The 15,217-nt window shown below is 39.3% G+C and overlaps 1 protein-coding gene across 1 annotated transcript in view; it reads left to right on the forward strand.

The window, feature by feature from the left end:
- The window catches only part of SUPT3H (SPT3 homolog, SAGA and STAGA complex component), a 540,026-nt gene extending 526,007 nt beyond the window's left edge, over positions 1–14,019 (forward strand). Inside the window, exon 12 of the mRNA XM_047101640.1 lies at positions 13,168–14,019. Within this exon, the coding sequence (XP_046957596.1) occupies positions 13,168–13,209 (42 nt within the window). The 3' untranslated portion in view covers positions 13,210–14,019. The remainder of the gene's footprint in view (positions 1–13,167) is intronic.
- The last annotated feature ends 1,198 nt before the right edge of the window (positions 14,020–15,217 follow it).

Raw genomic sequence — 15,217 nt, forward strand, 5'->3', positions numbered from 1 at the left:
TGAGAATGCCTCCAAACTGAAGATGATTTAGATTCAAGTCCCATCTCTGCACTGGACTGTACCAGACTGCTCTGCTTTAAATTAGAATTAAAATTTTAATTTACCCTTTAAGTGATGTTTAACAAGAGTTGAGTTTGTTAGGACTAAGAGCATATACATGTCTATCGTAATCTGGGTGGAATAAATTATGCCAGATTTCAGAGGTTTGGGGTTCTTTCGCTTCATGTAAGCCAGTGTGATATAATGAAAGGCGACACGCCCTGGGTTTGAAACCCTGAAACTACCATTCACTAGTCATGTCACTTTAAAAAGGAGAATAATAAATAAGACTTTTATTTTACTAGTTGTGGTAAGGCTAAATTAGATATGGGCATGAAAGTACTTCATAAACTATAAAACCATGTATCTCAGCATTTTTAAATCTTTTCCCCTCCCTGCGTTAAGAAATATACAAAAACGCTTGCCCTTTTAAATGTTATTTGAAATTAAATATTGTGATAAAAAGCAAAAAATATAAATAAGAGGGCTGCCTTGTTTTTTCCTTCCTTCCCACCCCTAAGGATGACCTATTAATGCATTTTACTTGACAGTTAAACCTTTACCATTAAATTAGAAGCTAAGGGACAGCAAGGACTGTTCTATTTATCTTTGTATCCTTTGTACTATCACACACATAGTGGCTTATTAAGAACTCAATAAATATTTTGCTAAAATCAAATTAGGCAAATTGATAGGAATTCAAGCGATGGAACCAAAATCTTCTGTCATAGGCCTTTGAAGTATGAAGTATATGTGAGTGAATTTGGGACCCACGACAATGAAATTCTTTTTTTTTTCTTTTTTTCCTTTATTGAGGAAAGGTAATTTTCCTGTATTGAGGAATCCCTGGCAAAGATAATCATATATATTTAAAGCGTACAACATGATAATTTGATATACATTGTGGAGTGATTACCAAGGTCAAGATGCAGTAACTAGCACACATATCACCTCACATAATTAACCCTTTTGCCTGTTGGTGTGTGTGTGTGTGTGTGTGTGTGTGTGTGTGTGGTTACAATGCTGAAGATCCACTCCCAAGCAACTTTCAAGGATACAATACCGTCTTACAACTGTAGCCACCATGCTGTACATTAGATCCTGAGAACTTATTCCTCTTATTGCTGAAAGTTTGTACCCTTTGACCCACATCTCCTCATTTCCCTCTTCCCACAGTCCCTGGCAACCGCCATCCATTCTATTCTGTTCCTGCGAAATCAGCTTTTAGGGATACCGTATAATATTTGTCTCTTTTTGTCTGGCTAATTTCACCTAGCATAATGCTCTTCAGGTTCACCCATGTTGTCAGACATGGCAAGATTTCCTTCTGTTTTATGAGTGAATAAATATTCTGTTGTATTTCTGTACCACATATTCTGGATGCAGAACTTTTAGGTTGTTTCCATATCTTGGCTATTGTGAATAATGCTGCAGTGAACATAGAGGTGCCGATATCTCTTTAAGGTACTGACTTCATTTCCTTTAGGATGTATACCCAACAGTGGGATTGCTGAGTCATTTGATAATTTTATTTTTAATATTTTGAACAATCGCCATACTGCTTTCTATAGGACTACCAATTTACATTCCTACCAACAGTGTATAAGGGTTCCCCTTTCTTCATATCCTCACCGTTTGTCATCGCTTATCTTTTTGATAATAGCCATCCTGACAGTTGTGAGATGGTATTCATTGTGGCTTTGGTTTGCATTTTTCTTATGATTAGTGATGTTGGGCACCTCTTGGCCATTTATCTGTTTTCATTGAAAAAATGTCTATTCAGGGCCTTTACCCATTTTTAATTGGATTATTTGCTTTTTTGCTATTAAATTATATGAATTATTTTTATATTTTGGGTATTAACCCTTATCAGATACATGAGTTACAAATATTTCTCCCATTCTGTAGGTTGTCCTTACAGTGATTGTTTCCTTTGCTATGTAGAAGCTCTTTCTTTTGATATAGTCCACTTATTTATTTTAGTTTTTGTTGCCTTTGCTTTTGGTGTCTTATCCAAGAAATCATTTCCAAGACCACTGTCAAGGAGCTTACTCTCTGTGCTTACTTGTAGGAGTTTTACAGTCTCAGGTCTTACATTCAAGTTTTTAATCCATGTTGAGTTGATTTTTCTGTATGATTTTGTGTCTTGTGTAAAGTAGGGGACTATTTTTATTCTTTTGCACGTGGCTATACGTTTGTTAAAAAGACTGTCCTTTCCCCTAGTATATTCCTGGCTCTTTTGTCAAAAATTAATTGACCATATACATGTAGGTTTATTTCTGGGCTAGTTATTCTGTTCTATTGATCTGTGCCTGTTGTTGGTTTTTTTTTTTAAGTTTGTTTGTTTGTTTGTTTGTTTAGAGAGCATGAGTGGGGAGGGGCAAAGAGAGAGGGAAAGAGAGAATCCCAGGAAGGCTCCACACCAGCAGTGTGGATCACAACATGGGGCTTGAACTCATGAATCATGAGATCATGACCTGAGCCAAAACCAAAAGTCGGATGCTTAACGTACTAAGCCACCCATGCACCCTGATGTGTGTGTGTTTTTATGCCAGTACCATACTGTTCTGGTTATTATATTTTTGCAGTATAGTTTGACATCAGGAAATGTGATCATCCAGCTTTGTTCTTCTTTCTCAAGATTGATTTGGCCATTAAGGGTCTTTTGTGATTCCATATGAACTTTATATTTTTGCTTACATAAAAATATATTTGTTCATATTTTCTGTTTCTGTAAAAAAAAGTACCATTGGAATTTAGTTAGCATTGAATTGAATCTGTAGATTGCTTCAGGTAGTACAGACATTTTAACAATAATAATTCTCCCCGTCTAAAAATTCAGGATATCTATTTGTTTGTGTCTTCTTCAGTTTCTTCACCAGTGTTTGATAGTTTTGAGGGTACAGGTCCTTAATCTCCTTGGTTAACTTTTTCCCAATTACTTTATTGTATTTGATCCTACTGTAAATGTGATTGCTTTCTTAATTTCTCCTTTCAGATCATGGTTTGTGTATAGAAATAGAAACACAACTGATTTTCGTATGTTGATTGTGTATCCTACATGAATGAATTAATTTATAGTTTTATCAATTTTTTGGTGGCAATCTTTAGGGCTTTCTATGTATAAGATCATGTCTTCTGCAAATAGTGATAATTTTACTTTTTCCTTTCTGATTTGAGTGGCTTTTTTTTTCATGCCTAATTGCTATGGCTACGACTTTCACTACTCTGTTGAATAGAAGTGGCAAGGGTAGGCATCCCTGCCTTATTCCTGATCTTAGAGGAAAGGCTTTTCACTTTTCACCATTAAGCATGATGTTAGCTATGAATTTGTCATATATGGCCTTTATTGTGTTGAGGTACATTCTTTGTAGACCTAATTGTTGAGGGTCTTATCATGAAAGGATGCTGACTTTTGTCGAATGCTTCTTCTCCATCTTTTGAAACGATCACAGGATTTTTACTTTTATTAATGTGATATCTCATATTGATTGATTTGTATATGTTGAATCATTCTTGCATCCCAGGGGTAAACTTCACTTGATCATGGTGTATAATCCTTTTAATGTGCTATTGAATTAGGTTGGTAGTATTTTGTTGAAGGTTTTTGCATCTGTGTTCACCAGGGACATGGCCTGTGATTTATAATATGAAATGTGTATTTGATCTTCATCCCTGTTTCTGGCACAGAGCTCCTAAATAAAGCCTTTGGAATTTCTCATGATGACAGCTATAAAGGCGTCCCTTGTTATGTCACTGAGATGACTTCAAGACTACACCTGAGGATGGAGGCTGGTTGCCAGTGGAGCCAGTCATGTGATTGGAGGGTTGGAACTTTCCATCCTACCCCAAAATCTCCAGGGAGGGAGGAGGGGTTGGAGATTGAGTTCAGTCACCAATGGCCATAGATTTAATCAATCATGTTTATGTAACAAAGCCCATAAAAAAATATGGGGTTCAGAGAACTTCCATTTTAGTGAACACATAGAGATTCGGGGTGAATGGCACACTCAGAGAGGGAATGGAAGCTCCACACACTAACCTTGTACCTTGCTCTATGCATGTCTTTCATCTGACTGTTCCTGAACTATATACTTTGATAATAAACTAGAAATCGTGTAAGTAAAATGTTCTTCTGAGTTCTGTGAGCCACTCTAGCAAATTCATCAAACCCAAGGAGGGTGTCATTGAAACCTCTAGTCTATAGTTGCTCAGTTAGAAGCACAGGCGGTAACCTGGACTTGTGATTGATGTCTACAGTATGGGAGGCAAGGAGGTAGCAGTTTTGTAGGACTGAGCCCTTAACCTGTGGGATTTGATGCTCCTTCCAGCTCGATAGTGTCAGAATTAAGTTGAATTATAGGACACTGAACTAGTGTCCCAAGAATTGCTTGTTAGTGTGGGAAAAAACCCACATCAGAATTGGTGACCAAAGTCTTAGCCTGTAATTTTCTTTTCTTGTAGTGCCCTTGTTTGGCTTTGGTATCAGGATAATGCTTGCCTTGTAAAGTGGGTTTTAAAGTGGTTCCTTCTCTTCATTTTTTGAGAGTTTGAGAAGGATTGGTATTAATTCTTTTTAAATGTTTGATAGAATTGACCAGTGAAACCATCTAGTCCTGAGCTTTTCTTTGTTGGAAGACTGTGTATTACTGATTCAATCTCTTTGCTCATTATTATTTGATCCGTTCGGGTTTTCTATTCATTATTCAGTCTTGGTAAGTAGTCTAGGAATCTACCCATGTCTTCTCAGTTATCTAATTTGTTTGCATATTCTTGTTCATAGTAGTCTGTGATGATCCCTTGTATTTTTGTGATATAAATTGTAATGTCTCTTTTTTATCTATATTTTCATTTATTTGAGTCATCTCTCTTTTTTTTAGTCCAGCTAAAGGTTTGTCAATTTTCTTTATCGTTTCAGAAAACCATCTCTTAGTCTGTTGATCTTATCTATTGTCTTTCTATTCATTTATTTCTGCTCTAATTTTTATTATTTCCTTCCTTCTGCTAACTTTGAGCTTAGTTTTTTCTTCTTTCTAGTTCCTTGAGGTATAAGATTAGGTGGTTTATTTTAAATCCTTCTTTTTTCATAATGCAGACATTTATTGCTATGAACTTCTCTCTCAGAACTGCTTTCGCTGCATCCCATGAGTTCTGGTGTGTTGTTTCCTTTTTGGTTTGTCGCAACATATTTTTTATTTCTCTTCTGATTTCTTTTTTGACCCACTGATTGTTCAGAAGTGTGTTGTTTAATTTCTACAGATTTGTGAATTTTTCAGATCTCCTTCTGTTACTAATTTCTGATTTCATACCATTGTGCCCAGAAAAGGTACTCGATAAGATTTCAGTCTTCTTAAATCTTTAAAGCCTCGTTTTGTAACCTAACATATGATCTAGCCTGGAGAATGTTCCTTGTGCATTTGAGAATAATTTGTATTCTTCAGCTGTTGGATGGGCTGTTCTCTGTATGTCTGTTGGGTCCGTTGGTCTAAAGTATAGACCAGGTTCTTATTTCCTTATCGATATTAAATCTGGATGATCTATCCATTCTTGAAAGTGGGATATTGAAGTTCCCTACTGTTTGGCATTCATGTGTTTTTATCTACAAATCTATTAATAATCATTTAATATATTTAGGTGCTCTGATATTGGGGGCATATTTCTTTATTATTATTATATGAATTGACCCCTTTATCATTATATAATGACTTGTTTTTATCTCCAGTTACAGCTTTTGACCTAAAATCATTTTTTTTTCCTGATACAAGACTAGCTACTCCTGTTCCCTTTTACTTTTCATTTGCATCTCTTTCACTCTCTTTCACTTGCAGCCCATTAGTGTCTTTAAAGCTTAAATGAATCTCTTTGTAGGCAGCATAGAGTTGGGTCTTGTCTCTTTTTTTTTTTTGTAAGTTTTTTAAATTTATTTATTTTGAAAGAGAGGGAGTGCAAGTGGGGAGTGGGCAGAGAGAGACATGGAGAGTGAGAGAATCCCAAACGGAGCTCCACCTCATGAACTGTGAGATCATTACCTGAGCCAAAGGCAGACACTTAACCAACTGAGCCACCCAGATGCCCAGGTCTTTCCTTTTTTATTTTTTTTATTTTTATTTTTTTTTTAAACAACTTTCTTTTTTTTTTTTTTCAACGTTTTTATTTATTTTTGGGACAGAGAGAGACAGAGCATGAACGGGGGAGGGGCAGAGAGAGAGGGAGACACAGAATCGGAAACAGGCTCCAGGCTCTGAGCCATCAGCCCAGAGCCCGACGCGGGGCTCGAACTCACGGACCGCGAGATCGTGACCTGGCTGAAGTCGGACGCTTAACCGACTGCGCCACCCAGGCGCCCCTGTCTTTCCTTTTTTTAATCCATCCAAGCACCCTGTATCTGTTTATTGGAAAATTTAAACCATTTACATTTAGAATAATTAGTAATAGGTAAGGACTTACTACTGCCATGTTGCTAAATGTTTTCTGATTGTTTTGTAGTTCCTATTTTCCTTCCTTCCTATCTTACTATCTTCCTTAGAAAACTGGTATTTTTTTTTGTAGTGATATGCTTTGATTTTTTTCTCTTCATTTGTACATTTTTTATAGGTTTTTCTTTGTGATTACTATGAGGCCTTCCTAGTACAGCTTGTAATAGTCCAAGTTGAAAACAACTTTCATTGCATGAAAAAAATTCTATATGTTTACTTGCCCTCCAGCTTTGTGTTGTTGATGTCACAGTTTACATTTTTTTCATATTGTGTACCCATTAACAAAATATTGTAACTATTGTTATTTTTAACACTTTTGTCTTTTAATTTATATACTGGAGTCTAGTGATTTGCATACCACCATTGCAGTATTAGAGTATTTTGAATTTATAATTGCCTGTGTCATTGAATTTAATACTTTCATGTTTTCATTAGCAACCTTTTGTTTCATCTTGAAGAACTTTTAACACTTCTTATAAAGCATGTCTAGTGGTGATAAAATACCTTAGCTTTTATTTGTCTGTAAAAGTCTGTCTGTACCCGGGAACTACTTTCCTGGGTAAAGTATTCTTGATCAGAATTTTATGTTCTTTGACCACTTTGAATATATTATCTCACTCTCTCCTGGCCTAAAAGATTTCTTCTGAGAAATCTGCTGTTAACCTTATTAGGGTTCCCTTGTGTGTGATGACTCTTTTTAAACTCTTGCTGCTCTCAAAATTCTCTCTTAATCTTTGATATTCAAGAGTTCGATTATATTGTCTCAGTGAAGATCTCTTTGGGTTGAATCTCTTTGAGGATCTTTGAGTTTCATGTATCTGGATGGCTGTCTCTCCCCAGATTTTGGAAGTTATCAGCCATTATTTCTTTGTTTTCTGACCTTTTCTCTACTTTGTCTAGGACTCCCATAGCATGAATATTGTTTCACTTAATGGTGTCCCTTTATTCACATAGGCTTTCTTTGCTTTTTTTCATGTTTATTTCTTTTTTCAGCTCCAAATGGATAATATCAAGAGATCTGTCTTCATGTTCATGGATTCTTTCTTCTGCTTGACTGATTGAGCCTATTATTGAAGCTCTTCATTGCATTTTTTTTTCATTGCATTCACTTCATACCTCAGCTCTAAAAATTTTTTATGATTTCTCTTTGTTGAATTCATTTTGTTATTGCATTGCTTTCCTAAGTTCATTTTGTTGTCTGTCTGTGTTCTCTTGAATCTCACTGCACTTCCTTAAAACAGTTGTTTTGAATTCTTCTTCAGGTAACTCATAGATCTCCATTTCTTTGGGGTTGGTAACTTGAAAATTATCAAGCACCTTTGGTAGTGTCATGTTTCCTTGTTGCTTCACGTCTCTTGTGGCTTTGCATTAATGTTTGTTCATTTGAGAGAGGAGTCACCTCTTCCAGCCTTTCAGACTGACTTTGGTGGAGAAAGACTTTCAACTGAGAGTGGCTGTGAAGGCTCAGGCTGGGTAGGGTGCCATGTCTCTGATCCTGGAGGGGGCATAGAAGCATAATCCCTGTACATCTACATCAGCTGAGGCCAACATGGGCAAAGACTGTGTGTTCTTCTTTGACCAAGACTGCAGAAGTCCTGTAAGTGGGAGTAGTGTCTAGGGTTGTTGGGGTCCTAGGTGGCAGAGGCTGCAAGGGTCGTCCTGTTCCTCTCTTTTTCCTGTAGGAGGAAGTTCTAGCCAAAGAGAATACGTGCTGGTACCAGGTCTGGTGAACTCGCACTTAGAGAAGCAGTGAAACCAGGGTCCTGGGGCACAGGTGCATCTGCTATGATAGTAGTCCCAGCGTCTGATGTGCACGCATATGCAGATTTCCTGAGGAACCAGGTCTGCATCTCTGGGGATCACCACAGTGATTTGGACCCCAGGATGGGAGATGCAGCAGTGGCACGGGCTGTGGGATGACAGGATGCACCAGTGTCTTGGGCCCAGGGTAAGGGGTGCAGTGACAGCATGCCCTGGGGGATGGTGGGTCAGAGCCCTGACTTTGGCAGCAGGGAGCAGAGCAGCAGCAGCTTGGCCTCTGTGATGCCAGGCCAAAGCGGTGACTCAGGACCCAAGGCGGGTGGCACAGAGCTGTAGCCGTACAGCCACTGATGGCAAGTCAGTGCCATGACTTAGGAGCCAGAGGGTGGGACAGAGAACAGCAGCTACAGCATCACAGCCTAATGATAGCAGGTCAGAGCCACAACTTAGGACTCCAGGAGTCAGTCATAGAATAGCAGCAACTCAGGCCTAGTGATGGTTGTCAAAGCCATGACTTTGAACCCTGAAGGCAGGGCACAGAAAGCAATGGCATTTCCGGTTTCATAGATGGCAAGGTGCCGTGGCTTCCCGATCCCAGACAGTGGGGCACAACTGGGGCCCCTGGGGGCAGGTCTCACCACAACGGTAGCTCCAGACCTGGTGAGGAGACACAGCAGTGTGGAGCCCAGGCAACCCTTTAGTTGGGTTCAGTGTTGGTGAAGACCGTGGGAGCACGCAGTAGCAATGTCTACGAATGTCCACGGCAATGAGGAGGATTAGTAGGATTCTCCTGCTCCTTTACCTGTCAGGTGTAAATCCCTCCAAAAGCGTTCCTCTTTGCACTGAGCTGCTCTGGACTGGGAGGTGGGGTGATGTAGGTAAAATGCTTCTTATGCTTTTCTGTAGAGCTTTGCTCAGTCGTTGAGCCCCACAGGATTTCTGCTGCTTCTTTGTTGTAATCTAGAGCTTTCCCAGAGCTGTTTTGTCTACTTATAGTTGTTTATTTATTTTTTTGTGTGCGGAGACAAGCTTTGGGACCTCCTTGGTAGCCATCTTGCTGATGTCAGTCCCTACGAAGAACTTTTTGTTTTATTTGAGTTAAAGTTTGAGAAAGTGGGGTGCCTGAATGGCTCAGTTGGTTAAGCGGCCAACTTTGGCTCAGGCCATGATCTTGCTGTTCATGAGTTCAGACCCTGCATTGGGCTCTGTGCTGACAACCCGGAGCATAGGAGCCTGCTTCGGCTCCCTCTCTCTCTGCCCCTCCCCCACTCGCACTCTGTCTCTCTTTCTCTGTCTCTCTCTCTCTCTCTCTCTCTCAAAAATAAATAAACATTAAAAAAATTGTTTTAAACAAATAAGTAAAGTTTGAGAAAGCGGAAAAGAATCAGGAAAGCTAGTCGTGAATAAATGTAAATCTACACTGGTGGAAGGGGTGGTTTTATCTATAGTTAAAGCTTTACTAATTAAGTTAATGGTGCAAATAACACACAGGCAGTTATATTCAACTAGGAGCCACAGGTATGTTTTGTAGCATGTTTATCTTTTGTTTAAAATAAATAATAATCATTTGCTTTTTAATATTAGTTTGTATTCCTTAAAATGTATGATTTATGACAGCCCATAAAAAGGCAGAAATAAACCAGCCTAGGATTTAAATTTGTTTCTCGAGCTTGTCTGTAGGCAGATTTAAAAAAATCGTATTTTAAAAACGAAAACTTACAAATTCATTTCCCCATCAACACCCAGTGCAGTAGGCAGAATGTGTCAGCCCACCCAGTTAGATTGAGGTTCTGTCAGTAGGCCATAATTTGAAGCTGAACGAATATATGAGTGTCAAAAATTGGGAGCTAATGTAATCCTCAATTTAAGGGAGGCGGGGGGAATGCCTGTGAACTACAATTGGTCCTTTAAAATGAAAAACGAAATATCTTTGCTGTTAACTTTAGAGATGCCAGGATGTCTAGCATCTGAATGTCTAGCATGTGAATTTCAATAAATTCACATAGGAGCGACTAATAGTTGAGAACAGAGCTTTTTTCAATCAGAAATAAAGCTGCAGTGATATATAGGATGCAGAAACGGGGCTGTCGGGACGAAGTCAGATTCGTTTATACATTTTTAATAGCGGGGGAGGTGGTCCCAGCTATTTCCAGTCAAGGTCTGGGTTTTTACTGAGATACAGAACCAGGGTATCACTCATAGGATCTGACAGTAGAGAATAAGTAGAGTGCTTCATGAGAATGTGGCCTCTGGAAGGCCCTCACCCCAAGCAGTGTTTAAATTTAGTTTCAACGTCCACAACACAAACAGAGAAATTCACAGTTCACACAAAGATGAGTTGTCTTCGCCCATCTTCCTTTAAAGTTGCTTGCCCTGGAAAGGTTGCCAACTTGGGGATGTTCCCATAATCACCCTCCACAGACAACATACATCCTTTGTCCATCAGAAGGAAAAGCTGTGACTCTGGGTAGAGGGCCCTAGGGGATGGGTTTGCTGAAATTGCTCTTTGCTGATCACACACGTTTGTTTGCCCCTTCTCTATTGTAGAATTAGAATAGGAAGAACTTAGTCCGGAAATCTGGGACAGCTCTAAACTTTGGCTTTCTTATTAAACTTAGCTGCTCGAAGTCTCTGTGATTAAAAGTCTCTAGTCTTGTAATCATTTGCAAACAATAGTGATGAATCATCTGTGACGATGAATTGATTTTTGGAAAGCAATCCTTTCAGTATGAGAGAGAACCATTTCCTGTTGGCCACCCTGGAAAGATTAAACTTGGTAATGTCTCAGGTGTGCACGGCCAAAACTCAGCCTGCTCCTGGGCCAAAACCTCTTTTTCAAGCAAGCCTCTCTTTAGCCATTTACCTTTACGAGGAATCCAGCTTTACTCCCAGGTCCATTTATCTCCATGTAAACCATCCCTGTGCTTTAAATATTATGTTATGTTGAAGGTTGTCACTGTGGTTGTAAAATTTAAAATATCAAGGTCAAGAACCTGAAAGTACTACTTTGGCATAAGCCTCTGGTAAGGCAACTGTGGTGGTAGGGGCTGTTTCAAGGCCTGAGGCTCCCCTGTCTGTGGTTGTGGGAAGACACCCTATCCGTCCCTGCAAGTTATTTGTGGCTCTCTGAGGAACTCATTTAACACTGTTCTCCGGTGCACAGACTGAGGAGGTAAAGTTGGAATTTTCTAGTCCTTGTCAGAACGTGTGCTTCAATCCAAAAGCGTCCAAGGGCACAGCAAGCCTGATGGTAAGTCAGGAACAAGCTCACAGAGAAAGCCCTGAGGAATGAAAGATAGAATGTGCCACTGTTTTCTCATCCTTGAAATGCTGATCTGGAATGAGCTGTGGAGCCGCACAGCCAACCTATGAAATTTCAGCCAGCATTCCAAAGCCCGACAACCGTAGTAAATCCCGTATAAGCTGAATATTCGGAGGAAAGATGTTGAAGTTAATTGAATTTCATGATTAACAGAAAGTCACGCAGAAAAGTAGCTTGGTTTCACCTCACATCGGTGGAAGTCTTGCTAAAAAGCTTGGTTCCACTTTTTTTCCTTTGGGTATAATTATAAATGTAATTTAACCATTTTTAGAATTAAACTCTCCAGCATCTCCATAACGTTATTTTAGTCATAAAAACTTATTCTACATTTCCTATAACGTGGCTGTTGAAGGCAAAACAAAATCCCCGATACAAGATGTTGTCATTTTTCTGTTTTTCGGAACACAGGTTGTAGGAAAACATCCATCTCATTGAGGGTTATGAATTCTCTGAGTATGGCTATTCCTAGTTTAAATAATGAAAAATATGGTGGTGAAAGGGATAATTTTATTCCTAAGTCCTGGATTTTAGTTCTGTTTCATTCTGGGTTTCATTATGAGACTCAAGACAAGTCACAGAGGCCCTGTGTAGTCCAACTCTTTAGCTCTGAACTGTAGAATATATCTCGCAGGAAGAAAAATCAGGCAGTTTTACTTGATTTACTGGAATATATTATATTATTGCCTTTGGTATCCATTTTCCCATTTTCTTTTATGGGGATATTTTATCCCATTATGAATATCCATACGTACATCTATATATACTTGTATGTACATAAAATTATGTAGGAGGGGTGCCTGGGTGGCTCAGCCAGTTAAGTGTCTGACTTCAGCTCAGGTCGTGATCTCACGGTTCGTGGGTTCGAGCCCCATGTCGGGCTCTGTGCTGACAGCTCAGAGCCTGGAGCCTGTTTCAGATTCTGTGTCTCCCTCTCTGTCTGCCCCTCCCCTATTCACGCTCTGCCTCTGTCTCTGTCTGAAGAATAAACATTAAAAAAAAATTTTTTTAAATAAAATTATGTAGGATTCGAGTTTTCAAAATGTCTCTAATGTACAGAACTCCTTAGAGATCACCATATTTCAGCAGGGAGGAAAGGCTTCTATTAGTGTCTGTTTCCAAGCTTTTCACTAAGACTATAAATTAGGCCTGGGAAGGCTATAATGAGTCAGTAATTTATAGACTATTAAGAGAGTTAATTAGAAGTGATTCTTGAGCATGTCCAATAGAGAACACATGTTTATAAAGGACAAACAGACTCAACACAACATGTCTTTGACCTAACCAAACCCAATCAATTAACAAAATGGGATGTCTTACTTTGCGTATCTCCCACTCCCCGAAAATAGAATCCCTAACCACTTGTTAACCACACTGACTTTTTAATAGACCGAGTGGTGACTCTAGCCACCAGAAATGTTGCCACCAGAAATGTTCAGATTAAGCACCCTGTTCGATGGAAGCCAGCAGAGTCTACAAAACAGGAAGAAAGCTCTGCGTGTCGCGCTTTTGCCTCCTCTCCCGGTTTGACTTGATGTGATAATTCATTGCAGATTTCTTTCTCTTTGACAGAGTGCCTACCGCAGGAATGGGATGGCTTTTCTGGCCTGCTGACGGGACTTGTGACTGTAACAACAGGAAAGGCATGTTATATTAAGGTGATTTCTGTTCCCCTCTTTGGACAAAATAAAATACAAGTTTACCTTCTCTGTATCCTCAGGAGTGGGTTGGTTTGTTGTGACTATCAACTGGCTGACTCCGGCCCTTTTCCAGCCCCCTCAGTGCTCAGTCTTGTTTACTGGCTGGGCCGTTTAGCTAATTAATGGCAGGATGTTTGGGATAGTGTGTAGGTGGACAAGAATGCAGATCACACAATTTTGAAATTTTAATTTGGGATGGATTTACTGCCCTCAGCTCACATATCTTAAAGGCAGTGTCTTGTTTTCCCTCCAGTGTTTAGTCTGTGTTTTATGTGATGCATTTTGTAATCCAGGTTTGGGACAGAGGCAACAAAAGGACAGTCGGTTTTCCCTCACACTGTCCCACAACTTTACTTTGTGACATTTGCTGAGTATATATATCTTAGGTGTGTTTTCGAGACAAATACTCATTTTATAAACTCACACTAATCAAAGACCTAATTGATCTGATGAACTATTCCCGTCTTCTCGTCCCTTCCCCCCACTTCTCGCGAATGTGTTATTTTCACACCTTCTTCCCGACTTCCTGCAGATCTGCCATCGTGCCTGTTTTTCCTCCTGTAGGCCCTCTCCTCCTGTCCTCTTGTCCCTCCAGTCCCCAGGTCCACCACACATACACACTGTACCCATTTAGAAGCTAAGTAATCAGGGGAGTCTGGGGGGGCTGAGCTGGTTGAGCGTCCGACTTGGGCTTAGGTGGTGATCTCACGGTTTGTGAGTTCGAGCCCTGCATCAGGCTTTGCACTGACAGCGTGGAGCCTGATTCAGATCCTCTGCCTCCTTCTCTCTCTGCCCCTCCCCTGCTCGTGCTCTTTCTCCCTCAAAAATAAATAAATAAACATAAAAAAAAAAAAGATGAAAGAAGCAAAGTAATGAGAATCCCTTGAAGGGGAGCTGAGTGATGTGCTTTCTCCCTTGAGAGCAGTCCCACAGCTAAACTGGAATCTGGGACTGGGTCATTTCTTGCTGGCAACAGCCGAGCTCCCCTTCTGGCATCTATACTTTCTCCATCAGATGAGAAACCCTAACTTTGGAGAACGAATCAAAATATAGCAGATGTAATTGTGCAGTTCCTGATTCAACTTGAATTTTAAAAAAGGAAGCTACTTCTTTAATTCTGTAGGACTTCCAGTTTTATTTTTATCATGGTTTTTACACACACTGAGACATCCTTCGTAAAGCATTAATAAAAACAGAAATAAGAAACATGAAAGATTTCCCTCCTGTGACCAAATCATTGTGAGGCTCCTTTAATACGATTGTGCCATATTACTCACATTTGTTAACTATCATTTACCTGTTCTGTGTTAGTCCTTCTGGAAAAAATCTTCATGTCAAGAAGAAAAAAAACGTAGATATATAATATCAAAAAATTGCCAAGGGGTTTTGATGTTCCATCTGTGCTTGTTGAAATGTATGATTAAACTTTTCTTTTTATCATCATTCTTATTTTTCTTGGCATCCCTAATCATAGAAAATTATAAGCTTGCAGTAAACATCCTAACTTTTAAAACGACAGCATTTATTGTATTTGGTTTCGATCTGCCAGGCTTATGGATGTATAAAATTTTCAGGGGCTAATTTTTCACATCAAAATTCCTTCTCTCCCACATTATACATTTTAAAGTATGCACGAGGCAGAAAATACAGAGTTTAGGTTTTTTCCCTTCATTTTATTCTACCTGATCTCCTTATAGTCCCAGAGAAGGAAGACTCAACGTACATTTCTCTCAGAAATATGACAGGTCTGTGTTTTTGTTGGTCTGGCGTATGTTTGTCTATCTTGAACAGTCTGACAGGTAATTATTTATAAAATCTGGTTTTGCCCAGTAAGTCCATATAATAACCTTTCACTTTTCATCATAAGCCAGTGAGCTGAATTTAGAATAAAACAAGGTCATTTATGTCTGTCCCAAACCAGC

The sequence above is a fragment of the Lynx rufus genome, unplaced genomic scaffold, assembly GCF_022079265.1.
Source record: "Lynx rufus isolate CCGP_SWC_20201006 ecotype Redwood Valley unplaced genomic scaffold, mLynRuf1.p SCAF_6, whole genome shotgun sequence".
Classification (NCBI taxonomy): Eukaryota; Metazoa; Chordata; class Mammalia; order Carnivora; family Felidae; genus Lynx; species Lynx rufus.